At 33.8% G+C, this 27052-nt stretch overlaps 4 protein-coding genes and 1 pseudogene across 12 annotated transcripts; 3 read left to right on the top strand and 2 right to left on the bottom strand.

The window, feature by feature from the left end:
- Nucleotides 1-1221: 1221 nt before the first annotated feature.
- LOC111299536 (uncharacterized) lies at nt 1222-4343 on the top strand. Of its 8 annotated transcripts, none has more exons than XM_089747495.1 (4): nt 1222-1305; nt 1541-1622; nt 1707-2471; nt 2692-4343. In XM_089747495.1, the coding sequence occupies exons 3-4, from the start codon at nt 1764-1766 to the stop codon at nt 3949-3951; spliced, it is 1968 nt and encodes a 655-aa protein (XP_089603621.1). In that variant the 5' UTR covers nt 1222-1305; nt 1541-1622; nt 1707-1763; the 3' UTR covers nt 3952-4343. The 8 variants fall into 8 exon arrangements, with proteins under 8 accessions (XP_089603621.1, XP_089603620.1, XP_022750500.1 ...); XM_089747494.1 differs by having other exon boundaries at nt 1514-1622; XM_022894765.2 differs by having other exon boundaries at nt 1494-1622.
- A 3143-nt stretch (nt 4344-7486) lies between these two features.
- Nucleotides 7487-11241, top strand: LOC111300496 (lysine histidine transporter 1-like). Its single transcript, XM_022896128.2, has 8 exons — nt 7487-7766; nt 8898-9055; nt 9200-9583; nt 9674-10067; nt 10148-10253; nt 10333-10424; nt 10525-10593; nt 10694-11241. The coding sequence occupies exons 1-8, from the start codon at nt 7719-7721 to the stop codon at nt 10790-10792; spliced, it is 1350 nt and encodes a 449-aa protein (XP_022751863.1). The 5' UTR covers nt 7487-7718; the 3' UTR covers nt 10793-11241.
- A 74-nt stretch (nt 11242-11315) lies between these two features.
- On the top strand, nt 11316-12923 carry LOC149513711 (uncharacterized). Its single transcript, XM_089748094.1, has 3 exons — nt 11316-11891; nt 12000-12199; nt 12314-12923. The coding sequence occupies exons 1-3, from the start codon at nt 11386-11388 to the stop codon at nt 12874-12876; spliced, it is 1269 nt and encodes a 422-aa protein (XP_089604220.1). The 5' UTR covers nt 11316-11385; the 3' UTR covers nt 12877-12923.
- A 3909-nt stretch (nt 12924-16832) lies between these two features.
- LOC111300495 (TLC domain-containing protein At5g14285 pseudogene) lies at nt 16833-18595 on the bottom strand (annotated as a pseudogene). Its single transcript, XR_016329845.1, has one exon. The product of XR_016329845.1 is annotated as a TLC domain-containing protein At5g14285 pseudogene (transcript).
- A 957-nt stretch (nt 18596-19552) lies between these two features.
- Nucleotides 19553-24245, bottom strand: LOC111299535 (transcription factor GTE8-like). The gene is made up of 11 exons (XM_089747491.1): nt 24045-24245; nt 22099-23393; nt 21884-21932; nt 21656-21787; nt 21040-21113; nt 20814-20886; nt 20594-20674; nt 20393-20508; nt 20254-20320; nt 19988-20118; nt 19553-19898 (listed from the first exon to the last, which is right to left on the bottom strand). The coding sequence occupies exons 2-11, from the start codon at nt 23320-23322 to the stop codon at nt 19620-19622; spliced, it is 2226 nt and encodes a 741-aa protein (XP_089603617.1). The 5' UTR covers nt 23323-23393; nt 24045-24245; the 3' UTR covers nt 19553-19619.
- Between the last annotated feature and the right edge of the window lie 2807 nt (nt 24246-27052).

Here is a 27052-nt window from a genome sequence, read left to right as displayed (position 1 = left end):
CATGAGTTTGATCTTGCATGATGTTAGTCCAAGTAGGCAAGTGCTCGGATTTACTCGTTAAAAGGTTTTTCCTTAAAATTAACTTCAATGAGATAGGGATTATCCAACGTGGACTTCAACAAATTGTGAAGAACAGTGTCCTATCAATCAATAACAATGAAATGGTAGATGGACCTGTTTATTAAATGTTCCAAGTTTTGGGTCTATGACCCTTGTTATAGGATGGAGGTGGTGTTAACTATTTAAGAGTAATGGCTACATTTAATAACACAAAAAGGCCGGTGGATGTTGATGAAATCAAAGATTTAGGGCCAGGAGGTGACATTTTTGAAACCTTCCACTCTTCTGATGTAACATTTTCAGACTAGATAAAGTTTTATATGAAGCTGAAAGTTTCAACACCTGACATATAGTATCATTTTCTCTTTAATATATAAAAAAACAATATAAAAAGTCACTAATTAGGATTGAATCATGCTGACATTAGCTCTGACATTATTGAAATATACCCCAAAAATTTCAAGATATTGGCTTAGAACTTTAGAATTAAGTTCCTGAAGTTGTTCAACTCACCTGACATTATCATATAACAAGAAAGCAATAAATCATAACTTAATGGGACCATTAAACATTTGAAGATAACATCATCTCCCTTCAACTACTCTAAATCTAGATTGAAATAAGCATATATAATTATCAACCTCCTCGACGATTAACTCAACAGCTCTATTCACAGTAAAAAATAAAATCATCAAGCATAAAAACAGTCAAACCCCTTATCATCACCATCATTAACATCACAGTTAAAAAGGAATCTTACCTAATTATAGTACTTTTTTATTCTTATTTTTTTTACCATGTGGTCTCCACTTTGAATACCCTTAGAATCTGTTGAAACCAAGTATGGTTTTTCCATGTACTGTTATCTTCTATTGGAACAGTTTGATTCTGGCCTTGTAAGTATTTTATTCCAATTAACTCTTTCTTGAAGAGCATGCCATCTTTTCTGTCTTCACCTTTTGCGAGAGTGATGATTGCTATTTCCTTTCTCATATCATCTAGTTGATATTTTTTATCATTAACTAGAAAGAAAACAATTATCTTATTCCACTTGCCATTTCCTTTCTCTTCACCTTTTGCGAGAGTGATGATTGCTATTTCCTTTCTCATATCATCTAGTTGATATTATTTATCATTAACTAGAAAGAAAACAATTATCTTATTCCACTTGCCATTTCCTTTCTCTTCAAAGGCTTTGTTCTACTTCATTCTCTTTTCAGGGTGCTCTAATGGTTTTTGAAGCAGGTAGTTCAACAGCTTGAATTAATAGGAGTTAACCTTCTCTGGGTCTTTTCTGGGTAGTCTTAACACTTCTCTTTATTTTTTCCATGTGGTTTTGCCTTCTTTTTATTAAGCTTTATTTTCATAATTGTTGTTAGTTGAACCTTTCTTACTTGGAACTCTATTTGTTCTTGCTTTATTTCAAGCTCTAGCTTTATTGCATTGAATTCAGTAGGGCCTTGCTCATGTTTCTACCTAGGGAGCTGTTGGAAAAGTACTTTTCTTGTTTTATTCATCCTAGCTGCCTCCTGAGCTGCTGGAGTTTCAGATGCATATAGCCAGTAAGTACATAGCCGTCGTAAATTCCTTTTGTTGTGTTGTTTTGAGTTGTCTCCTAGGAGGATCTAAATGTTGGTTTTCTGTAGAATTTGTTCTTCTTTGTAGTTAAACTTCATCAGTCTCTCTAGTTATTCATCTTCAATATGCCTCCTACATATTTCCCTCTTCGCTGGGAAAGCACTGGAGACCAATGGTGGTATGCATCTCCCATAGATTGGGCAGCAGCTAATGGCCACTATGACTTGGTCCGGGAGCTTCTTCGGGTAGATGGCAATCACCTCATCAAGCTTACCTCTTTGAGGAGGATCCGCCGCCTTGAGACTGTCTGGGATGATGAAGAGCAGTTTGATGATGCTGCTAAGTGTCGTTCTCAAGTTGCAAGGAAGCTTTATATTGAATGTGAATCAAAGAAAGCAAAGAATTCCCTCATTAAAGCTGGCTACGGTGGATGGCTTATATACACTGCTGCCTCTGCTGGAGACTTGGATTTCGTTCGAGAACTTCTTGATAGAAAACCTCTACTTGTTTTTGGAGAAGGGGAGTATGGTGTTACTGATATTCTTTATGCTGCTGCCAGGGGTAAAAACTCTGAGCTTTTCAGGCTTATATATGACTTTGCCGTGTCACCAAGGTTTTTGACAGCCAAAGCTGAAGGATCTAAGGAGCACATTGGAGACATTCCTTCTGTTTATAAGTGGGAGATAACAAACAGAGCTGTTCATGCTGCTGCTAGAGGAGGAAATTTAAAGATTTTGAAGGAGCTTCTTAGTGACTACACAGATATTTTGGCTTATAGAGATAAACGTGGTTCTACTGTATTACATACTGCTGCTGGCAGAGGCCAGGTTGAGGTTAGGCTCCAACTATTCTATGCTAGTGCTTAAGATTTGACTTCTGTTATCTTGCTCTTCTGCTCATGTTCTTGTTTGATTTGTTGGAAAATTTTGCTTCTTTAAATTAGCACTCAGGACAAATGGTTTGCCATCCTAGTAACTTGAAATAAAGGAATCTAATCTTCCAGGGCGACAGATTCTTTTACCTCCTAATGCAAGCATTATTTCATTTCTATAGGTGGCTAAAAATCTTGTTGAATCTTTTGATATCATCAACTCCGTGGATGATCAAGGCAACACAGCATTGCATATTGCTGCTTACAGGGGCCAAGCAGCAGTTGTAGACGCTTTGATTCTTGCGTCTCCCTCGTTGATCTCTGCAAGAAACAAGGCTGGAGAAACATTTCTCCATCTGGCAGTGTCCGGTTTCCAAACACCTGCTTTTCGAAGAGTGGATCGACAGATTAATCTTATGAAGCAAGTCGTACACGCAAAAAACTTCAACATGGAAGACATTATTAATGCTAAAAACAATGATGGTAAGACTGCTCTTCACTTGGCCATTATTGGGAATGTTGACACTGATCTAGTTGAACTACTGATGTCTGCACAATCAATTAATGTGAACATCCGTGATGCCAACGGAATGACTCCACTTGATCTTCTCAGACAAAGGCCTCGTTCTGCTTCATCAGACATACTTATTAGGCACTTGATTTCAGCTGGAGGGATGTTTGGTTGTCAGGATGACACTGCAAGAAGAGCAATTGCTTCACACTTAAAGATGCAAGGTCATGGAAGTAGTCCTGGAACTTCTTTCAGAATATCCGACATAGAAATCTTCTCGTCTACAGGTGTTGAGACCACATCGGATGCCAGTGATGTTGGTAGTGGAGGAAGGAGTCGTTCATGCTCAACAGATTTTGGCTCAGCTGATGAATACAGAAAGTCATCAGCTGGTAAAAAACCAGGTTCTACGAACAATGCAGCGCAGCGATTGAAAAGTGTTATCCATTGGCCTCGGTTGAAGGAGAAAAAGACTGAAAGATTGAAGAAATCAATAAATGAGGGTTGCTCGGAAGAAACTCCAATCCCACTTAGACAGAGATTTTCAAAGCCCTCATCACTTCCTAACAACAAGAGGACACTTTCTGTAAGGAGTAATCAGTCCACTCCAATTGCAAAGAAGAAACATGCTTCAGGGATGATGCATGGTGTTATGCAAGCCTTGCCACAGTTAACTATTCCTGGAAGATCGAGCTCGAGTTCATTCTCGAAGTCATCTTTCATTGGCAGTGATGTTGCTGGACCATCTTGTTCCAATCCAAGTCTTGATGATGAAAAACCAAACACAATTGTGAAGCAAGGGTCCACCAAAAAGGGGTCAAGGAGTCAGTATTTCTGTTTTGGAGGTTCAAGTCTGGCTGTGAAAACCCCAGTTAGCAGGCAGAGGCAGAACCAGATTACCGTCAATCCTGACATGGTCTCAATGGCTTGATTGTCTCTGACAGGAAGAGTTGGGTCCAGAAATGATCTGAAGGCCAACCATCTGAATCTATGTAAAAGGCAACTGACATAGAAGAAAGATTAGCAAGATCTGTAACTTGCTGCCTGTTTTATAGGTCTACGTTCTTTACTTGTTAGATTTAAAAAAAAAAACAACCTGTTATGTCTGAAATAAACTGTTCATGTTCCAGTGCAAAAGAAGTAGCTGAGAAACAAATGTAATGTAAGCAGTTTGCTTTATGTGTATCTAAGCTAAGCAGCTGAGATGTTGCTGCAATGTTCAAAGTTCTAACACGTAATATAAAGTGCTTACAACCGCCAATTATAAGTCCAATTCGGACTAAGCTATGGTAATAGCATTTGCCAATGTTATAATTTCTACAAGCCCATTTTTCATATGACCCAACATAGATGCCCTTGTCCTGAAGCTTTAGCCTTTGAGAGATCACAACGATCTGTAATTTCACCATTTTCATGGCGACATGGGCACGTATATAACACATAGCAAATCATCAACCCCAAGCTCAACTTGGCAAAAGCACACCTTTTAGGGATTTTGATCAGTGGATAAAATCGATAAAATGAATGAAAATTTGTGCATTAACTTATCTCTGCCTAGGTTTTAGTTTAATAGTAAGAAAAGTCTCGAAATTATGAAATCGTATGTTTGTTCAATTTTTATCGTAAGTGAATTTGATTTAATTATATGTTGAATTTATCAAATTATATATTGATTTACTCGTTGATTCAAATTATTTAAAGAAAAAAGGAAGTTCTAAGATGTCTTTATTCCAATTCTGCCATCAAGGAATATAGCTTCACATATGTTAGCAAAGTACGAATTGCAGATTCTACATGATCTATAAATTAATATTTGTTTAAATTATTTTTACTTTTTAAATTAATTGTTATTTAATTTTTTTATTCAATTTAAAATCATTAAATTTATTTAATTGAAAATGTATTTATCACTCTTACATAGAGTAATGAAAATTTCATTAATTTTGAAGTAGTAAAAAGAATCTTTTCCCGTCAATTACACATTGATATCCTTTGATACACGATTACTTAGAGTGTGAACTAGTTGAATTTTACAACACAACAATTTAGAAGTTTGAAAGACTGTCCTTAGGGTATTACAATTCTATATGCCAATTAGCCAATTGACTTGGCAGGTTAAGCTACCTATTCATCAAGTTTTGGATTTTAATGAAACAATTAATTATGAAAATTTGGGATACTTCTTAATGTATTATATATATATATATATAACTATATATTTGAGTTTTTTTTTTTTTTTATAAAATAGACACAATTTGAGAATAAAATTTTAATTTAAAACTTATTAAATATCATTTTTTATGGATGACTAAATGAATTAATTAAGTCTTGGATTCATAAAATTATTTGAGTTAAATTACAATATTCCATAAAAAGAAGTTTAGGATCCAAGGTTTCCAATTATTATACTAAGGATGTTTCTCATAAAAAATCATAATAATAGTATCCGAACATTTGAATCATTGGTTCGTGCGTGATTGTTATTTTTTTAAAAAAATTTAATAAATGGATGATAAATAGATGAAGAATTATTATTGGCTGCCAAGCTGGTCGCATTAAGCAACAAGCTAAGGAAAATTGGCATCCATGTGGGGCAAAGATGAGCCCTCGAAAAACTAAAAAGAAAAGATTAATATTGTCAAACATGCACGTTGACTTGATCATAAAAAATATTTCATAAGTTTGAATTTAGATTTTTATTTATATATTATAACAAATTTTTAGAATTTTTTAATATAAAATTAAGATGTTACACATGACATAAAATTAAATTGCTTGACTACAAAAATCTTAGTCTTTGTGTACGTAATTGTGTTGAATTTTCGATCAAATTTGGCATTTTACCATGATTTTTCTTATGATTATTAAATCAGAGAAAGAAAATTTTGGGTGATTTTGTCACTTAAAATAAATCACATGTTTCACTTTCTATTAGACATTAAAACCAAAATCTTTCTCTTTCAATAACTTCGTTGAAACCCCAAAAATCTTATAATTATACTAAGCTTAATTCTTTGATATTAATAAATTAATAAAGGATTCAAATGTTTGATTTAAAGGGGATATTGTGGTTTCTTCGTAACTTATTGCTTGATTTTTCAAAACAACGACGTTTGTTGAGTCCTGCACTCCACTTTTTTTTTAGTGTGAGAGCATGGAAGATTCAAACCTAATCTAAACACAAACTTTGGCCATTTTCTGGGTTTCCTGCATTGACCGCCCACATCAAAATCATGATTACCTTTATTTCTATTTGATTCGATCGATTATTTTGAACAAAGGTTATTGAATTGATCGAAGGTTATTTTATGATTAAACTCATCGAACTGATCAAATACTCTCCTTTTCATATAGCAAAAAATTTTTTTTTGGCTATAAGCCCTACCATAGCTCATATTTGTTGATGAAATGAAATTGTATTCTATTCCTTGCATTTGACTATGTTTGGTTTAGTAAGAAGTTTATTGCAAAAAACTATGAAAATTCAATGTGGGTAATTAAGATAGAGTATTAATTAGTAATAGAAATTAATTTCCTTACACTTGAAATATATATATATATATATGTATATTGCATTGACTAGCTAATGCTATGATAAAAATTTTCAACTATATGATTTGTCCAGTTAACCTAGCAGAATAATTTGAATAAATGTATGGATGCAATGACTACCATTTTAAAACATTACTATCATGAGTCATTGTTATGGAATTTTGATACTCTACAAAAGAAATTTGAATCTTTCCTTTTTGTTAAACAGTTGATTTTAGGCACCAAGAATATTTGACTAGCTAACACCAGAAAGCAACTCATAACCAAAGTAACAAGATAGAAAACTCTGAGCCACTTATTTACTACAAATTAGGTTGGTTTCCACAGTTCCCTTCTCACAGAACTTTATTATTTTCTTTGAAGTTGACAAAAAGAAAAAAAAATCAAATATCTGAACCTGAAATAGTTTGGCTTAAATAGAGTTAAATCAATCAATTTATCACATATATCTTGTATTATATTATATCGACACAAGCTGATTCTTAATACGGACATATGTCTCAACCACCATCAACATATGCTAGGCATTGGTGCGGTTACTTAGCTCGGACACCATTGGCACATAAAGAAAAATGTTGAGCAGTCAACACTCCCCATGTTGAATGGAAGAGATGGAAAATTCATAATGTTGGGATGCTTAATTTGCCAAGTAACTCAATTTACCTTCGTTAGACGCAACAAAAGAGAAACGTTGCGAACAAGACTTTTTTTTGGTTAATTTTGAATGTTTTCTAGCCACGAAAACAAAATGGAAAAATTAATTAAGCTTGGAATTTTATGACAACAATGAATGAGTTTGAGCAAATAAAAGAAGCATACGTACCAATAAGTTGTTAGTTCAATCATAAATGTTATGAAATCGGTTGGTTGAATTCAGTCTCATTTTATCGAGTTGGTTGAGTTGGTTTCCGACTGAGCATCTCGAATTCGAATCCTAAAATCAAACAAAAACATCAAAAACGTCACCTTCAAGAACAATTGAGGCTCCATTTTCTCTTCCTTTCTCTCTTTTTTAATTTTTCAACTATTGAAGTGGGATTTTTCCTTTATAAATACTAGCCAAACCAGTTCGATTTTTCCAGGGTTCCAACTTCCATTGGTTTTCATTGTAGTTTTCATTTTTGTTCCTTTTGCTGTGTTTTAGACATGGGAACCCAAGCTCCATCTGGCAATGATTATGCCCGGAACAATAGTGTAAGTTTTCTCTAACTTCTCCTATGTGCATGCAATTGTAGTACTGTTTTGTCTTGCTTCTTTTAACCACAAAGTTTAATGAAAATTTCCAAACTCATTGGAGTTTTGTCCTTTTAGCTTTATTCTTTTGTATCTGTATGTTGTATGTTCTGTTCTTGACCTCTCTAGTTTTCTGTCAGGTAATGATTTTCGTTCCTGTAATTCTTCTTCCTCAACAAACAATGAAAAGTTAAAAGCCACTAACTTAATTCAGCAACCTGGACCCACTTTCATGAACATATAGGATAGTTCATGTATTATATTCTTGAATCATTTTCTCATCATAAGAATTTGGAAATCGAACAGTTTTCAACTCAAGGTGATAATTTTGACTATTCTCCTGTCATTTTTTCATCTCTGCAACATTTCCTGAGCTTGAAAAGATGAATCTGGTACAACAGTTTGAATTGCCTTGATCATGTATGAGAGAACATTAACAGAGTTGAAAAAGATATGAGTAAATGGATAGAGTTGAATGCATATGAATAATCATTTCAATTATATAAGAAAACTAGTACCTAGAAAAAAAAATAGTGCAGATCATATTATTAACCAGAAGCAGCTTTAATTCATATTATCCGATTAAAAAAAAAATTGTGAATGTTCATCCAAATAATAAATAAATGTGTAGATTATTAGGAGTGTAGGCGGTCTATCTTTCATGCTGGACCCCCTTTCCTTTAGTATTTAATGGAATGGAGATAAACGTGTGAAGTGGGAACGAGGTGGTCGACATGTTTAAAATGCATAGGACAAGAGAAATTAGGCAACTGAGAATCTACTGAACCATTGACAAATGACAATTGATAAGTTGCTGATATAGGTGCTTTTTGCCCCTTCAATGATTAGGGGATTCCAATCACCACTGCATCTGGAAATGCCTGTAACGCCCATGTTGTCCACATTTAGCAATTATCAGAAGCACTAGGAGGGGACTTTTGGTGGCTTTCACTAGCCACAAATTTATCAGCTGCTTGTCTGATTTGCTTTTTCAGTTTTTGTCTATACATGTAGTTCACTTTAAATTATGAATTACTATGAATTTGTTGCAGTCAAATCTAATTGAGAAAATTGTTCCATTGTCAATCACAGTATGAAGAAAAATTAGCGCAGCAGAAAGCAATTGAAGATTGGCTGCCAATTACCTCATCAAGAAATGCAACCTGGTGGTATTCAGCTTTTCACAATGTCACTGCTATGGTTGGAGCCGGTGTCCTCAGTCTCCCCTATGCCATGTCAGAGCTTGGATGGTATATTCCAAGAGTTCAGTGCAAACTACATGATGAACATGGAAAATTTTCGAATAATTATTTAATGAAGTTAATTTGGGATGCTATATGATCAAGCATATGGAAAATTCCCTAGAGTAATCTGACATTTTTATTTGGGTTCAGGGGTCCTGGTGTGGCTGTCCTAGTCCTATCATGGATTATTACTTTGTATACTCTATGGCAAATGGTTGAGATGCATGAGATGGTTCCAGGAAAACGTTTTGACAGATACCATGAATTGGGTCAACATGCCTTTGGTGAAAAACTTGGTCTCTACATTGTGGTACCACAGCAACTTATTTGTGAAGTTGGTGTCTGCATAGTATACATGGTTACTGGAGGCAAATCACTGAAGAAGTTCCATGACACTGTCTGCAGTACCTGCAAACAGATAAAACTAACCTATTTCATCATGATTTTTGCCTCTGTTCACTTCGTGCTGTCTCATCTTCCCAACTTCCACTCCATTTCTGGTGTCTCCTTGGCAGCAGCAGTCATGTCCTTGAGGTATTACATCCTTTCATAAGCCATTTCAGATAAATTAATGCTAATATTTGATATGCTAATGCAAGATTTGGTAATTGTTTTGACCTACAGTTACTCCACTATTGCTTGGGGAGCTTCAGTAGCTAAGGGTGTTCAGCCAGATGTGCAATATGGCTACAAAGCTAAGACAGCCACAGGAACAGTGCTCAACTTCTTCAGTGCCTTGGGTGATGTAGCTTTTGCCTATGCTGGCCACAATGTGGTCTTGGAGATCCAAGCTACAATTCCATCTACACCTGAGAAACCATCAAAAGGACCCATGTGGAGAGGTGTTGTCATTGCCTATATCGTTGTGGCCATGTGCTACTTCCCTGTTGCTTTAATCGGGTATTGGATGTTTGGCAATTCTATTCAAGACAACATTCTCATCTCATTGGAGAAACCAGCATGGCTTATTGCAATGGCTAACATTTTTGTTGTTGTTCATGTTATTGGAAGCTACCAGGTTTGTATAAATCAAAATTTCTTCTTGTTCACATTTTACCATACTTGCTTAGATTTTGGTTTTAACTTTTGTCTATGCAGGTCTATGCTATGCCAGTGTTTGACATGATAGAAACTGTACTAGTAAAGAAACTACATTTCAGGCCAACTAGAACACTTCGATTCATTGCACGAAATATTTATGTTGGTAAGTGAACTCTTCACTTATTTCAACTTACATGCATGCAAATCAAGGTCATCATTCATATGTCATATCTTTATTGCAGTGTTCACAATGTTCGTTGGCATTACCTTCCCTTTCTTCAGTGGTCTTCTTGGATTTTTCGGAGGATTTGCCTTCTCACCAACAACATACTTTGTAAGTCACATTCTCTCTTAATGCCATCTTTCTTGCTATAAGAAAAGTAGCATTCTCTTTGAAAAACTTTTACACCATTACTGATTTTCACTTCCATTAGCTCCCTTGCATCATATGGCTTGCCATCTACAAACCAAGAAAGTTCAGCTTATCCTGGTGGACTAACTGGGTATGTTAAACTGGATTCAAATTTTATTAATCTCATTGTTTCAATGTGCTTCAAATTGGTGTTTAGTTGGTCTTATTTGGCTTCTCTTTCTTTTTCACAGATCTGCATTATATTAGGTGTTCTCTTGATGGTCATATCACCAATTGGAGGGTTGAGGCAAATCATCATTCAAGCTAAGGACTATCAATTTTACTCTTAAATTGTTGTCTTCCCACAATAGAAAAGAACTGAAGTGGGATGCCATAAAATGCAGAGTAGGATCAAATGAAGAACATGATAGTTAAGGCTGTCTGATGGGGCGCATGTTAGGCCATTGTCAATGCTCAATGCTGACAGCCTTCATTTGAGACCGGACCACAAAAGCATTGGCCATCACTGTTTCTTCATTTATTACAAGTGTATGCATAAAAAATAGTCTTTTTTGTTTGTTTTTGTTAGTGTGTTAGTGGTTGAAGCATGTTAGTGTGTTAGTGGTTGAAGCAACTAAGTATGGCATTTCTGCTGGAACTTTCTGACAGCAGATTAGTCTAGGTAAAATGATGGGTCTGTGCATGGTAACCCATGCTGTTAGGCCAACTACTTTTGTATTTTTAAAGCCTATAAATTAATGAAATGAAGCTCTTGATCATATGAGCCAATTTACTTCAAGTAACAGATTAGTTTTTCTTGTTTTCTGCTATAAATCCTTCAATTGGTATCAGAGCATTCCTTAAGTTCTTAGAGGATCTGTGAGTCCCAAAAATTGAGTGAAAAGCCATCAAACACTTTCCAGCCAGCCTTTGTCAACCTTAAATGGCCTCAAGCAATTGCTCCTTACCTCCACCTCCTATTTTTTCTGGTGAAAACTATCAAATATGGGCTGTCAAAATGAAGACTTATTTGAGTGCTTTTGATTTGTGGGAAGTGGTAGAAAATGAGAAGGAACCACCACAACTTCCTGCAAATCCAACAGTAACTCAAATGAAAAATTATAGTGAAGAAAAGGCAAAGAGATACAAGGCTAAAAGTTGTATTGAGTCTTCAGTTTCTGATGACATATTCATTAGAATCATGACTTGTGAAACTGCAAAACAAGCTTGGGATGTGCTCAAGGAAGAGTTTCAAGGCAGTGACAAGACAAGACAAATGCAAGTGTTGAATCTTAGAAGAGAGTTTGAAGTCTTAAAGATGAAAGAGTTTGAAAATTTAAAGGAGTACAATGACAGACTCATTAAGATAGTAAACAAGATTAGATTACTTGGTGAGGAGCTGTCAGACAAAAGAATTGTAGAGAAAGTTCTTGTCAGCTTACCAGAGAGGTTTGAGTAAAAAATCTCATCCCTTGAAGACTCTAAGGACCTGACCAAGATAACTCCAGCAGAATTGTTCAATGCTCTACAAGCTCAAGAGCAAAGAAATGCTATCAGACAAAAGGATTCAACAAAAGGTGCTTTTACAGCCAAGGAGAAAGCCAAGATGCAAACAGAAAGCAAAGGCAGAAAACAAGGAGATCAAAGAAACCAAGATTCTAGAAACAGTGAAAAGAAAGGAAAATTCTTACCATGCTCTCACTGCAAAAAGACTACTCACTTGAAGAAATATTACTGGTACAGACCTAACATACAATGTAGGTACTGTAAGCAGCTTGGTCACATGGAGAAGGTATGTAAAAACAAAAAATAGCAGCAGCCAGATCAACAAGCCAGAGTTGCTGACAATCAACAACAGCTAGAAGAGTAAGTTTTTGTTGCAACTTGCTATGAAACCAGAACCTCCTCCAGTGCATGGCTCATTGACAGTGGCTGCACACACCATATGGCATCTGATATCAACATATTCAAAGAACTAGACAAGACCTACACCTCTAAAGTCAGAATAGGTAATGGTGATTTCATAGAAGTCAAAGAAAAAAAAGTAGTGGCAGTTGAGACACCAACAGGTACCAAACTCATTTCAGATGTGTTATTTGTGCCCAAAATAGATCAAAACCTATTGAGTGTAGGACAGTTGCTAGAAAATAACTACTCTTTAGTCTTCAAAGACAAGGCATGCATAATTCATGATCCCACTGGCCATGAACTCTTTACTGTTAATATGAAAGAAAAATGTTTTTCCTTGAATTGGCATGAAGCAAACTCCTCTGCATATGTTACTTCACATGATGAATCTTCTTTATGGCATAAAAGGATGGGACATTTCAACTACAATGCATTGAATTTCATGCATAAAAATGATCTTGTATTAAACATGCCTACTGTTGAAGTCAGTGCTGGAGTGTGTGAAGTCTGTCAACTAAGAAAATAAAGTAAGTTGCCATTTGCAATTACCAAAGCATGGAGGGCAACTGAAAAATTACAACTTGTTCATACTGATGTTTGTGGTCCTATGAGAACCTTGTCCTTGAATGGCAGTAGATATTTCATTACTTTTATAGATGATTTTACTAGAATGTGTTGGATTTACTTCATGAAACAAAAGTCTGAAGTTGCAAATGTATTTTGGAAGTTCAAGGCTTGGATTGAGAATCAAAGTGGCTGCAAAATCAAGATCATAAAGTCAGACAATGGTACTGAATACACATCTGACAGATTTAATGAGTTTTGTGAAGTTACAGGAATTGAACACCAACTGACAGCAACTTACACTCCACAACAAAATGGAGTCAGTGAAAGGAAGAATAGAACAATCATGGAGATGGCAAGATGCATGCTGTTTGAGAAGAATCTTTCAAAGAAATTTTGGGCAGAGGCAGTCAATACCTCTGTCTACTTGCTCAACAGGTTGCCCATAAAAGCTTTGAAAGGAAACACTCCTTTTGAAGCCTGGAATGGAAGCAAACCATCAGTGCACCACCTCAGAATTTTTGGCAGCATCTGTTATATGTTCGTTCCTGATATAAAAAGGGACAAGCTTGATCAAAAAGCAGAAATATGTATTTTTCTGGGCTATAGCAACATCACCAAAGGCTATAGGACTTACAATCCACTTACAGGCAAGATGATTGTAAGTAGGAATGTGAGATTTAATGAGCAAGCTGCCTGAAATTGAGAAAAATCAAAGGGAGAATCAGTCAAGCAAATTACTGCAGACATGATAAGCTTCCAAGATCAAGAAGATTATATGTTTGAAAATGAAATCATTGATCATGAACCAGTGAGAGGAATCAGACCACTCACAGATATTTATCAAAGATCAAATGTTGCCATTCTTGAACCTGCAAGCTTTAAAGAAGCTGTCAAATTTTCAGAGTAGAGAAATGCCATGAAGGAGGAGATTCGAATGATTGAGAAAAATCAAACATGGATGCTGGTTGACAGACCAAGTAACAAAAACATCATTGGTTGCTACTCCCAACAGCTTGGTGTTGATTTTTCAGAGACATTTGCTCCAGTTGCAAGGTTGGACACTATAAGGCTGCTATTAGCCTTAGCAACTCAGCAAAGTTAGAAAATATACCAACTTGATGTCAAATCTGCCTTCTTGAATGGTTATCTTGAGGAGGAGATCTACATTGAATAACCTGATGGTTTTGTTGCCAAAGGACATGAAGGCAAAGTCTATCTACTCAAGAAGGCTTTGTATGGATTAAAACAAGCTCCCAGAGTGTGGAATTCTAGAATTGATGATCATTTACTGAAGTTAAGATTCAAGAAAAACCTCAGTGAAGTAACATTGTACATTAAAGTTTTTAACAGTAATGATCTGTTGATTGTTTCTTTGTATGTTGATGATCTTCTGGTGACAGGTAGCAAATCAGCTCTTGTGGAAGATTTTAAGCTCCAAATGCAAGAAATTTTTGAGATGACAGACATGGGAGAAATGTCTTATTTTCTTGGAATAGAGATTCATCAAGACCAGCAAGGAATCTTCATTTGTCAAAGAAAATATGCAAATGAAATCCTGAATAAGTTTGGGATGGAAAATTGCAAACCAGTCAACACTTTTTTGGCTCAAAATGAGAAACTTGTTAAGGAAGATGGAGCTAACAAAGTTGGTGGCTTTATTTATAGAAGCTTGGTTGGTTGCTTATTGTATTTGATAGCAACAAGGCCAGACATCATGTATGCTGCAAATTTATTCTCTAGGTTCATGCAAAATCCTAGTGAGTTGCATTTTAAGGCTGCAAAAAGAGTGTTGAGATATGTAAAAGGAACCAATGAACTTGGAATTTGGTTCAAGAAGAATGACAGTTCAAGATTGGTAGGATTCACAGACAGTGACTGGGCTGGCTCTCATGAAGACATGAAAAGCACTTCAGGCTATGTGTTTTTCATTGGATTAAATGTGTTCAGCTGGAATTCAAAGAAACAAGGAACAGTGGCTCAATCAACAGCAGAAGCAGAGTATATAGCTGCTGCAGCTGCTGTTAATCAAGCAATTTGGCTAAGGAAAATTCTGTTGGATTTGAGTCAAAAGCAAGATGATCCAACAAAAATTTTTTGTGATAATCAGTCAGCAGTTGCAATGGTCAAGAACCCTGTGTTTAATGGAAGAACTAAGCATATTAAGATCAAGTATCACTTTATTAGAGAAGTTGAAGCTGAGAATGAAGTGAAACTGGTGCATTGCAAGTCAGAAGATCAAATTGCAGATATTCTGACCAAAGCCTTACCAAAGGCAAGGTTTGAAACATTAAGGAAAAGTCTTGGTGTTTCCAGCAGAAATACCAAGGAGGAGTGTTAGTGTGTTAGTGGTTGAAGCAACTAAGTATGGCATTTCTGCTGGAACTTTCTGACAGCAGATTAGTCTAGGTAAAATGATGGGTCTGTGTATGGTGACCCATGCTGTTAGGCCAACTATTTTTGTATTTTTGAAGCCTATAAATTAATGAAATGAAGCTCATGATCATATGAGCCAATTTACTTCAAGTAACAGATTAGTTTCTCTTGTTTTCTGCTATAAATCATTCAGTTTTGCTGTTGGTGAAAAGGGAATATACAGTTGTGAAATGGTATCTAAGTTTAATTAACGTCTGCTTTAATGTATATTTCCATTTAATCTATTTCGTGTTGGATCTTGCCAAAGACTTTTAAAAATTTATGTCAAAAAAACCCAAATTACAGACAATTTTCAAACTGATATGCAAATCCAGAATGAGCCAGGCCATCATATTTTACACTATTTTTGCAACAATGTTTCAATATTTTCATAGCAGGCAGACATGTTAGAAAAGCAAAAATAAGTTAATAACCATCCATGCCAGGAACAACATTTCAGGCATGTAAATATCTAGCAATAGTCCTAGTTTCAGCATTCAAGTAATAAAATCTGTCTTTCAGGTACGGAGTAGAATTGAGATATGTTGCTGGTGTTGTTAGAAATTACTGAAGAAGCAGAAACTTCTAAAACAAAATCCTAAATTTATGTCCATTGAACCTGGAAATAAAGAGGGGTGACTTAAAAGTTGAAGCCATGTTTTCGTCCTTGAATTTCGCAGAATGATATCGTTTCTTCTGGTTCGGTTGGATTGCCACTTGCTAATTCTGACAAAGATGTCAAACTGGTAGATATACGAATTTTTCTTGTCATTCTTTAGCTTCCTAGCTATCAACAAACCGAAGAAGTTTTGCTTATATTGGTGTACCAACTGTGTATATTTTCAACTTAAATCTTGCAAATTTCTTCCTCATATTATCATCTGCCTTTTGACAATAAATCTGATATTTGGATTTTTTAAATTTCAGATCTGTATCATACTCGCCTTTCTGCTAATGACTCTATCATCTATTGGAGGTTTGAGGAATATCATATCATACTTTATGCCAAAATCAGGATTCATATCCAAATGATTATTCACCACTGGTTGGCTCTTGCTCTGGAAAGATGTCTGATACAAGCATCGGATTCATACCACAACTGTACTACGGCTTTCTTTGTGTTTATTATTGAATTGTAAGCCACATGTGCAAACCATTCTTCTAGTTTTATTTGTCAATATTTGGCCGTTGACGTTTTTGAATGCTAGTTTTGTAGCAGAAGGATGTGACAGACAATTGGCAGTTGCCTTGAAGGTTGTCCATATTTGGCATGACATTTGAAATCAAAGACCGAACAACTCTATTTTTTAAGAACAATTTTCCCAGCAGGAAACTTGCTTCTGGACAACATTTTTCAGATAATTGTGAATTCCAGCAAAACCAATCTTTGAATCAAACCACTAACCGATTAAAGAAAGCCAATTTTAATTCACCGGGGATCCACTGCAAGATCCTTATAGTTGTCAAAGAAAAAGTCGTCAAGGTAAGGTTCCAAGTCAAAACTAACAATAACATTAACATATCATTAGCTGTCATTGCTATGTTTCAAGATGCAAGCAAGTCAATGCCCACCGACCAGAGAAAATGGTAGCTAAACATGGGAAATTACCTATAAAACTAGGCTGTCTGTCAACCATAAGTATGGCTTTAAACATCCAACTGGCATCGCCGAAGGTCATTAAATCGTAGCCACCATTCTCGCCTAAACTTTTGTACCATTGAATTTAATTCTTAATAACTATCTACGAGGATCATGCCATAAGCTGCGTATACTGGTTGAGTTCCTTCAAATTGGCTTAATGTCAAGGAAATGAAGATACTGAGATAAGACATTGAGATTCATGCACTATTTATAGTTTCAATTATTTCTGTATTGAGAAACTACAAAAGTATTCATTCAAATACGATTGTATCCATTGAGAAAAACCAAAAAAAATTGTTCTAAAAGTAGTCATTTCATCCCAAAACCTCGTCAAAGATACCAAGTCATTGCAATCCTCATCCCCCTCTGATATTCTAATAATATTCTTCACGTAGATTGTTAAAACCCTCCTGAAGACATCCTCCATTATCATAATTTCTTCTCCAATTTTGCCTTTTTCTCTTTAAAAAACTCAAACCACAAATTGGAAATCCACAAAATACTAACACCAATAGCTGTAACAATAACAAACATCCAAGAAATCCAAAGCCATCTAGGAATCACATTATCAGCTCTCCCACTTATATAAAACACTCCCATTCGGTACACAAAAAATGGACCAAAAATACCTCTAGCAGCACTATAAAAGGCATAAAAATAAGGAGACAAAAAGGCATAAACCTTTGTAGCCAACTCATCATCGTACCTCCTTGCAGTTGCCAAGGTCCAAACATTCTGGCAAAAGCTGGTAACTTCAGCTAAAATCAAAAGAAAGAGTATAGCATACGCGCCATGGACGACCAGGTAGCGGCAAGTGATGAAAACAAAGAGAGTAGCCAAATGATGGCCAATGAAAAGGATGTCTGAAGGGAAGAAAATAATGTAGTGAAGGAGATCTGTAACAAAATAAGCAATGCTATAATCCAAAACTAAATTCTGGACTTTTGTGTTTGACGAAGAAAAGCCACGGTTTTGGTCTGAAAAGATTGCAAAAGTGGCTAAAAAAACAGCCGGCGTGCCATGGAAAAGAGAGATTAAACAAGAGGAAGCTTCGGGGCGGATCTTGGAGCTCCAGCTACGGAAAACAATGAAGTAGGCCAAGAAATATATGATCAAAAACATAGAGAAAAACGAAGGGAGATTCGGGATTGGGAAGAAAAGGGCAGTTTCCATTGAAAGTTTTGTCTGTTCGTTTTCTGTGATCTTAGGCTTGGACCGGAGAAAAAAGAGGAAATTTATGAGAATTGCGGAGTTGGGTTGGCCGTGATTTTGGGATATTTTGGTAGGATTAGGTAAGTTGAAGAGTGGCGGAAAAGGGTTGTTTTGATCGAGGAGCTATTGAAAGCTTCGAAGATTTCTTGGAAGAAGGAAAAAGAAAGGAAAAGGGGCTGCCAGAGGGCAGAAAAACGAAAGGCGACAAGTTTTTAAGGAATCAATGTCCTATGACAGTTAAACTGACAGGGAAAATGTACTATTTTGGCTGCGTATGTTATCAGGTTTACATAGATTTCCGTGCCTGGTCTTGTTTCAATGGATTTTTATTTATGTTTAGCTTTATGGAAGTGAAGGTGAAATTTGAATGGTGGAAATCTAGTTGATAAGTAATCTACTTATTTACGTCGTTTGAGTGTTTTATTTTCAAAGGATTTTATATATAATATGATACTATGAAATTACAAATCCAATTGTAACCAAGTCTTTGAACCCCAATTAATTTTTACTAAATTCAGTAAATATTTGTCAATTAATATCCAAATAGTTAAAAAAAAAAATGCTTGATCTTCAAAAGTTTAAAAATTATATTTGAATTGTATTGTTAAATTTTAAGTTATGGTCAACTTTGCTTGGATTGAGTGAAATCTTATCATTATATTCTTAAATTTATTTAAAAATAATAAAAAATTAGTGACTAAAAAATTTCCTATTTATAAATAAAAAAAATCGAGTATCTGAGATTATTGTATTTGATTATTAATATTAAAAATCTAATTTTATACCAATATATCACTGTAATTGTTGGCATTAAAAGTTCAATATTTTACAATCAATATCATTTTATCTTAGATATGTAAAAATTAAAATAAAATTATTTATTTATTAGTTTAAAATATTTTTTTAAGTTTATATAATTTAAATTATTAATATAATTTTAAAAATATAATAAAATATATAAATTTAATCTTATAAATTAAAAATAATATTTTTCATTTTGAGAAAATCGACTCATCTTATATAAAAAACATATGATAATTTCTTTTATAATCTTATCATTTTTAATTAGATACAAATCAAACATAATATAAAATAATTATAACACTATCATATCCATTATCCTAAGATTCAAACATAACCTAAAAGTTTGGTAATCATGTAATATTAATAGTAATAAAATTTAAAATGAAATTCTAGTACTTGTAGTTGTAATTACATAATACGACAAACCATGTTGCCACCATTGTTAATCTGTCTCTGGCTCCCATAAAACCAACACAAGTTCTCTTGCACCTCTTTGCATTATATTTCAAGAGGAACTTTAATACCCCGGCAAGATTTTTCAAGGATCTATATATATATATATATATATATATATATAATTTTCTATTCTCTTCTTTTCTCCTCGACTAGTTTCAAGATAGACAGGAACAGTTTTAATCTATTTCTCCCTCTTCCACATCATTAACAGGATTTGAAACACTAGCAGGCTCACCTTCCTCTTCCTCTTCCTCTTCCTCATCCTCCTTCATGTACAAACCCAGTTGTTCTAAGGGGTTGCTGCTCCCAAACTTGAAACTACCCAAGCCATCCTGAGAATGATCCGGGCTTGTCTCGTCCACTGAGCTAGGCAATTGCTCGGCGGAGGCAGCTCTAAGCATTTCTAAGTCTTCAAGAAACCTAAAATTCTCATTGATTTCAACAGTCTTTTCCATCTACAAAACACCAGAAAATGCAGATATTAAGTCCAGAATTACACCAGGGGGCCAAGTTATCAAAATGTCAATACAATGCATTCCTCTACCTTCAGCAATGCAAGCCGTGCTTTTTCCCTCTCAAGCTCCCTCTTCCGTCTGGCCTCAACTGCAGCTTCTGCTTCAGCTCGTCTTCGAGCATCTTCAGCAGCCTTGGCTTCTGCTTGTAACCGTGCCTTTTCTGGCCAACATTAACAAAATTGTTGCTTAGACATGCAAGATTCAAATATGCAAACTTGTCCATTTTAATAACATATATATAACTTGTGTAAAACCACATGTTGAAAACCCAAAAACATTAGATTAAAGTTCAAACCTTTCTTCCTTCGCTGTTCAAGTTCCTCTCTGTCCCAGCACAATTTATCAGGGTCCCCTTTGTCACCCTAATCCAGAGTCAAAATGCTCAGAAAAGGTATAGGTATAGTCAGTTTCAGGAACCCAAGTTTACGAGTAACCTGTGTAAGTGTCTTCTCCCGAGCTTTTAGAATGGTATCAGCAAATCGATTCTTCAATAAAGCAGCCCTGTAGAGTTTCTCAGGAGAAATCTGTCTCTCAGTTGGAGCACTGTCCCCTAGATTTTTAATGGGATAGACAGTGAGACACAGCTTTAAATCAAAAAACAATTTTTTTCCTATTATAATCTTCATTGATCTTACCATCTTGGAGACCATCCAACTCAACAGAACTTGGCTTTGGCTGAGAAGTCAGCTCAAGCTGATCAAATCTACTAACACATTCTGCATAAGATCATGAATTAAGAAACAAACCTTACATGCAACGGAGCATGTATTATTTCATGGCTTTGACATCCAAGCACAAACACATTTCTCTCTTCATACCCATGAAAATACAAATATTATAAATTTACACACTCACGATTCCTATCAAGAGGATTGTCAACACTTGTGTTTTCATTTAATTGAGCTTCAGAATCTACAGCTTCCAGTACCTAAAGGATAAAAGTAAGATGCTAGTTAAAAAGCAAACACCCCTCCTGAAACCCCTTGGGACCAAGTAAAGCTTCAAGTAGATCAAACATACAATTATGAGGTTAAAGAACTCAGTCTTATATTATATAAAACCAAATAGAAGCAGCACACACCTTCAGTGCATCCACTGGACTTGAAGCTTTAGCACCATCCGATTCATTGTACGAAGAACTGCCAGAGTCTGAATCTGCAAAGCATACAAAAGAAAGCAATCATGGGGATGACATCTGGCAACATAAGGCCTGCTTGCACCCAGTAAAATTTGGGCAAAATATAACTAGTAAACAACAGGAGAAACCAAAGAAATCAACTTTAATAATACTAGCAGTACAACCCCCCCCCCCCCCAAAAAAAAAAAAAAAAAGTGAATATGCAGAGGCAATTAATTTACCCTGTGGGGGGTAACAAAAAGAGTTATTATCCTAACCAAGTTTCTCTATCCCTAAGCAGTTCAGAACAAGTAGCCAAAAGTGACTAGATTAGCTTGTATGGTATGAAAACATAAATGCACAGAACCCCCATTCTTTAGACGTACAGTTTCCAAAAGTCTAATTTTAGTGAAAAATTAAGAAGAATGCCTACTATATGCAGGCTGGTAGGTAAATGAGCTGCATAGAAAATTGATAAATTAGATCCAAAAGAATGTGGGAAACTGGAGATTCATCATTTAATTAGAAAAACAGAATACCCGATGCATACAAAAGGAAAATGAGAGGAAAATGCTATTACCTCTAGTGCGGCCAGAACAGACAGACTTTGCACTTATATGGCATGTATCCTTCTCTATCTCCACAGGTGGATAGCTTGACACAGGAGGCTCATTTCCCCCAATGTCAACATCCTCATCAGCCAGGTCATTCCCTGCAAATGCAAAAGATAAGCAGAAAACAAGTCAGAAGGAAGTCTCTGAACATAGCTCAGAAGGTGGGATATTAGCACAAGGATTTGAAAGATGACCTTTGCCTTGTTGCATAGATGAATTACTTAGTCCAGATTCATATAATAGCTGCATCAGAAAATTTTCCCGAAAAGCAAGCAATAATAAATAAGATTTAGAATTAACCAATTCGAAAATAAATAAATAAATAAATATATACATACATATTACTTTGAAGCATCAAAAGCAAGCAATGGTACTGATTTTTCAGCCTTTATATTGTGAGGATATGTACCTCAATTTCACAAGGTTCAGCTCTCAATCGGTTTTTCTGTTTCTCTTGCAAATAGTGGTCTAAAAGCTTTCGCAATTTGAACAAGGTATCATCACTGAGTTCGTCAATATCAATCTCCATTTCTTCCTCTCCAGATTCCCTTCCATTTGAACCGTGCTCCCTCAAGAAATCAATGATATGCATAGGCATGTTAGTGAGTAAAGATTCCAGTTCTCTGCCTAGATTGTGCTTTTCCTCATCTGTCATTCTCTTTATAGACTCCTGTATATTTTCTTGGGTCACTGAGGTTGTCTTCCTCTTTTTTGCAGGAGGCATTGTCTTAGAAATTTCCAGGTCCTCAGCAGGAGCTTTACTTTGTAAAAACTGGGCACCAGTACCTGGTAGTTTCTTAATATTTTTCCACCTCACTTCAAAAAACTTGTTAAGGGTATCAGCCATAACGTGGAAATCATTACTAGGGGGATTATAAGTCATTGCGTTGCTGAAAGTAAGCCTCACATCAGCATGAAACTCCAACGGGCTTGCATATGCACCCGAAGCTATCTTTTTTTTAATTGTTCCAAGATCCATTGGGTGTCTTATAACAGTAAAATAATCTGGAATATTCAACTTCACTATATCTACTGGTTGGTTGAAGACCCACCCACACTGATGGCCCATCAATCGTTTTAGCAGACCCTCGCATTGCTTCATCAAGATAATATTAGCAGTTTTTGCTGCTGAAGCATGTTTTGTAGACTCGATTTTTCCAGAAGAACCTCGATTCAGCCAGCACCCCTTGCCAGTGCCACTCAATGGATTCCCTTTCTTCCCTGGCCTAGATGATTTCTGAAAATCCTGTACATGAGATACAATTTGCCCACCGGTATAACTAAAAATATCACTGGAAGATGACACAGACACAGTAACCCCGTTTGTCCTTTGCAACTCAACTTTCTTCTGAAGCATCTGTATCTGCTTCAATTCATGTCTCAACCTATGTATCAAATCCTTTCGTTTGGACTGTGACATGTTTGACAAGGAAAGCACTCGTATAGCGACACCAAAAGTGTCACATTTATCAGGGTTCAAACTGATACATTTCCTCGTTGGGGCACTTGAATCTTCTGAAGCAGCAATCCCAGTATCAGTCCGTCCCAAGCTACCAGATCCTTCTGATTCACCAGGAGGCTTATATGGGCCACAATAATACCCTCCTGCAAACATATCACTCTTTGCCAACATCTTAGCGAAAGCACCCTTTTTTTACTTCCCTTTATTCAGTGTTAAGGAGCCGCTGGTTTAATCACCATACCCTGCATATCAACCATGGGAGCAAATTATCCCCTCGGATTTCTGGTGCAACTTTTTACAGCATCCCTTAAGTACAACTATTAAAGTAAAGTTTGGAAAAAGTGTTAAGCAAATGTAGATAAACTGTTATGTGCATTTTCTTCACTTTTTGAACTACCCATCTTTTGAAAGACCCTACTTCACCAGATAAAACCCTAGAGAACAATAATAAGAATCCAAAGCCTCCTATACCCAGATTTAAATCTTTTCCAATGATGACCAAAAAATTAAATTGCATGATAATTAATTGAACCTATCTATAAATCAGCTTAGATGCCTTTACCCAAATCTTAAATTTTTAACCATTTTTGTTCACTTATTTAAACTACCCATCTTTAAAAACCCCCAAATTCACCAGATTAAACCCTTTGAAAGTTGATGAAACACCCAAAAAGAACCCTAATTTCACATTTAATCATCTTCCATCACCCAGGTGAAATTAAATTGCAAGGTAAAGAGAAAGTAGCAGAATGATTTATATTTGAAAATTTATAGTAACATTTACTAGTTCAAATCTCAAATCTTTACACCAAAAGAAGTTTGATACAACAAAACCCTAACCCGGATCAAAAAGAACAACTTCAAAAACCCAAGAACAACCCAATAATAATTACCAGTCTGACACAGCTCCTTCGCTGTTCCTCAAATCTCCAAAACCCTTTCTTCAATTCCGGAGTCTTTTAGGCGACAAATTAAAAGATATACACAAGAATGAACAGGGAAAACCCTAGATCAATTAGTGATTAATATTTGTAAAAATTTTAAAAAAATTAATCATTGTAAATAAGAGAAAGAAAAGTAAAGGAGTCGGCTTTAGAAGGTTCTTAGTTGTTCTTTTCTCTACTTTAAAAACGCTTTCGCTTATTTCCAAGGAACTATGACCGTTGGAACCATGATGATGCGATCGGACGGTTAGAATTATCTTAGATCTCAGCCGTCCGTTTTTGGTAACACGGTCTGACTTGTTCCAGGTAATGATAAGATACCATCAAGACTCTATGATAAGAACGCTGTGACATTGTTGAATTCTATTGGGTCATTTCCTATATTACCCAAAGCTCAAAACCATTAGTGGGCTTGAGAGTTGGGTCCTTCAGTCATATACCCATTTATATTTGAGCCCAAAAATAATTTAAAATTCAGCCTCTTCCAACAGCAATTAATGTCAGTCAGCTTAAAGGCTAAAGATCATGACACATAATTACAAAATTATTTAAATTTTTTTATTATAATTAATTATTTTTTAATATTTATTTACATTCAATTACATCTTTATTTAAATGAAAAAATTAAAACCGTTAATTTTTTAATCAATTAAAATAAATTTTTATGTGATATTAATAAAATAAATAAAAATTTATCATATGACTTAATTTTTTATTATTTATTTATTTTTATTAAATAAATTTTAGAAAATAAATTTAATGGAGATAAGGAGGAAAAAATAATCCATATTTAATTAGTTTTGATTCGTGCAAATTCAATAAAAATTTGTTTTTTAAAATCAATATCAGATTAATTTTTTTTTTGAAATTAAGTTGGATTAGAGATGGATTTAAGGTGTTTTATCTCATTTTAAGTGCCCATACGACACTTCCTTCTCTTTTTTTTTTGTTTTTTATTTTTTAAAGCTTTTACCTTTTTGCTTTCATCATTTTTTATTTTTACTTTTTATCAAATAAAATTTGTAGTAAAAAAGTTAATTTAAATAGATATGATAAAATAATTAATCATATAGATTTTAATTGGTCATGATTCAATTGATGCATTTTTTTTTAATTTAAGGTAATTGAATTGAGTTTTTTAAATCAAATTTGAGTCAGAGTTAGATTTTAAGTATTACATCTTATTCTTGTTATAAATAAAAATAATATATTTTATTATTTATTTAATTTTATTTTTATATATTATTAAAAATATTATTTAATAACTTTAATTTATTAAATTATTATACCATCCCATTTGGTTATTTTATTTTATTTTATCAAATAAATTTTATAAAAAATTTAATAAATATAAAGATAACAAAATAATATATATTCAATAAGTTTCAATTCACAACAATACAATCAATACAAATAAAAATTAGATTAATTTTTTTTATTTTAATAATTTGAATCAAATCGGTATCGAATTTTAGGTTCTCTTGACATTCCTTAAAATATAAAAAATATATTTTATTATCTATTTAATTTAAATATATTATATTAATAAATATATTTTTTAATATTTTAATTTAATAAAAAACAATATTTATATATAATTATACTATAATTTATATTAAAAATGAATATATTTATCTATATATTATCATTCATTAAAATTTAACATAAAATTTTTGTCTTTTTATATTTAAAATATATTTAAAAATAAAAAATCTCACAATAAAATATAGATCTAATTTTAATATTCATAAATTCTTTTTGTGCCTTTGTAAACATATGTTTAGACTTATAATATGTGTATTTATATAGTATAAAATCTTAAATATTTTTATATTTATAATGTATTTTATTTAAAATTTATATATTATAATTTATGTAAATATAAAAATATAAAATATAATTTTTTATTATTTTATTAAATATATATATAATAATTATTATACTTTTAAATTATATCATTTCGATATTTTATTTTCATATTGATTTTATATCATATCATTATGATGTCATTTGAAGCATCAAAATTACAGATGTCACGCTACAGCACTTATACCTAACTTCAGTTTATGATATGATTCATAAATGAGCACGTGGCAGCAGCAGAGACCCAATCCCATCACTGAAGCACGAGGAACCCCTTTAAAATCGGATGACGTTACAAATCTCTACCCATAGATCCCCATCTTTATCGAATCTGCCACGCGTCCCTCTACTTCGCTTCTTTAAATCACCCTTCCACGCGCTAATTTGATATGTACCTAACACTCATCCTTGTTCAAAAGTGGAAATGATAATTAGGTGCTTTTCAACATGAAGAAGAATAGTTTCGATTAGATTAAAAATAAAAATTATTATATGAAGAAATTTTGATATTTGTGATTCAAATTAAAATTAGTTATAAATTAATATATGTTTGACTATAAATAATAATGAATATGATATTAAATATAATAATTAATTACTTTATACATATAATTGATGTTATAATTAAAAAATATCTTAAACATGAATTTTTTTATAAGATAAATATTTTTTAAAGTACAATGATAAGCAAATATTATATTTTTATAGTCAATTAAATAATTAATTATTATATTATAATTAATGAATAATTAACTAATAAATTAATATATAACTAAATAACTAAATTTATATATAATATAAATTAAATGCAAAATCTTAAGATTTGACCGTTAAGCCAAGATTTTATTAAAAAAAAAGAAAATTTAGAGGTTAGTGGATGAGTATAAAATATTAAAATTTGTATATTTATATTATATTTTATATAAAAATTATAAATTATAATTTATGTTAATGTGAAAATATAAAATATATTTTTTATTTTATTAAATTTATATGTAATTATTTTTAAAATTTAAAATTATAATATTTTATATTATTTATTTATATTTTATGTCGAATTATTTTATTATATTTTAAATTATCAGCTAGTAGAA

The sequence above is a fragment of the Durio zibethinus genome, chromosome 18 (genome assembly GCF_047325235.1).
Source record: "Durio zibethinus cultivar Kanyao isolate XHJ-2024 chromosome 18, ASM4732523v1, whole genome shotgun sequence".
Taxonomy (NCBI): Eukaryota; Viridiplantae; Streptophyta; class Magnoliopsida; order Malvales; family Malvaceae; genus Durio; species Durio zibethinus.
The sequence above is the reverse complement of the archived record's forward strand: the minus strand, read 5'-3'. Positions and strand labels throughout refer to the sequence as shown.

Coding starts and splice junctions, on each gene's coding strand:
- LOC111299535 (XM_089747491.1), bottom strand. CDS start 23,322: ATGTTGGCAAAGAGTGATATGTTTGCAGGAGGGTATTATTGTGGCCCA. Junction 20,887..21,039: donor GTCCAGTGGATGCACTGAAG/GTGTGTGCTGCT, acceptor TTTATCCTTTAG/GTACTGGAAGCTGTAGATTC. Junction 20,119..20,253: donor TGAACAGCGAAGGAAGAAAG/GTTTGAACTTTA, acceptor AATGTTGGCCAG/AAAAGGCACGGTTACAAGCA.
- LOC111300496 (XM_022896128.2), top strand. CDS start 7,719: ATGGGAACCCAAGCTCCATCTGGCAATGATTATGCCCGGAACAATAGT. Junction 10,068..10,147: donor ATGTTATTGGAAGCTACCAG/GTTTGTATAAAT, acceptor TTGTCTATGCAG/GTCTATGCTATGCCAGTGTT. Junction 10,594..10,693: donor TATCCTGGTGGACTAACTGG/GTATGTTAAACT, acceptor TCTTTTTCACAG/ATCTGCATTATATTAGGTGT.
- LOC111299536 (XM_089747495.1), top strand. CDS start 1,764: ATGCCTCCTACATATTTCCCTCTTCGCTGGGAAAGCACTGGAGACCAA. Junction 2,472..2,691: donor CTGGCAGAGGCCAGGTTGAG/GTTAGGCTCCAA, acceptor TCATTTCTATAG/GTGGCTAAAAATCTTGTTGA.
- LOC149513711 (XM_089748094.1), top strand. CDS start 11,386: ATGGCCTCAAGCAATTGCTCCTTACCTCCACCTCCTATTTTTTCTGGT. Junction 11,892..11,999: donor CTTGTCAGCTTACCAGAGAG/GTTTGAGTAAAA, acceptor AAATGCTATCAG/ACAAAAGGATTCAACAAAAG. Junction 12,200..12,313: donor GTACAGACCTAACATACAAT/GTAGGTACTGTA, acceptor TAGAAGAGTAAG/TTTTTGTTGCAACTTGCTAT.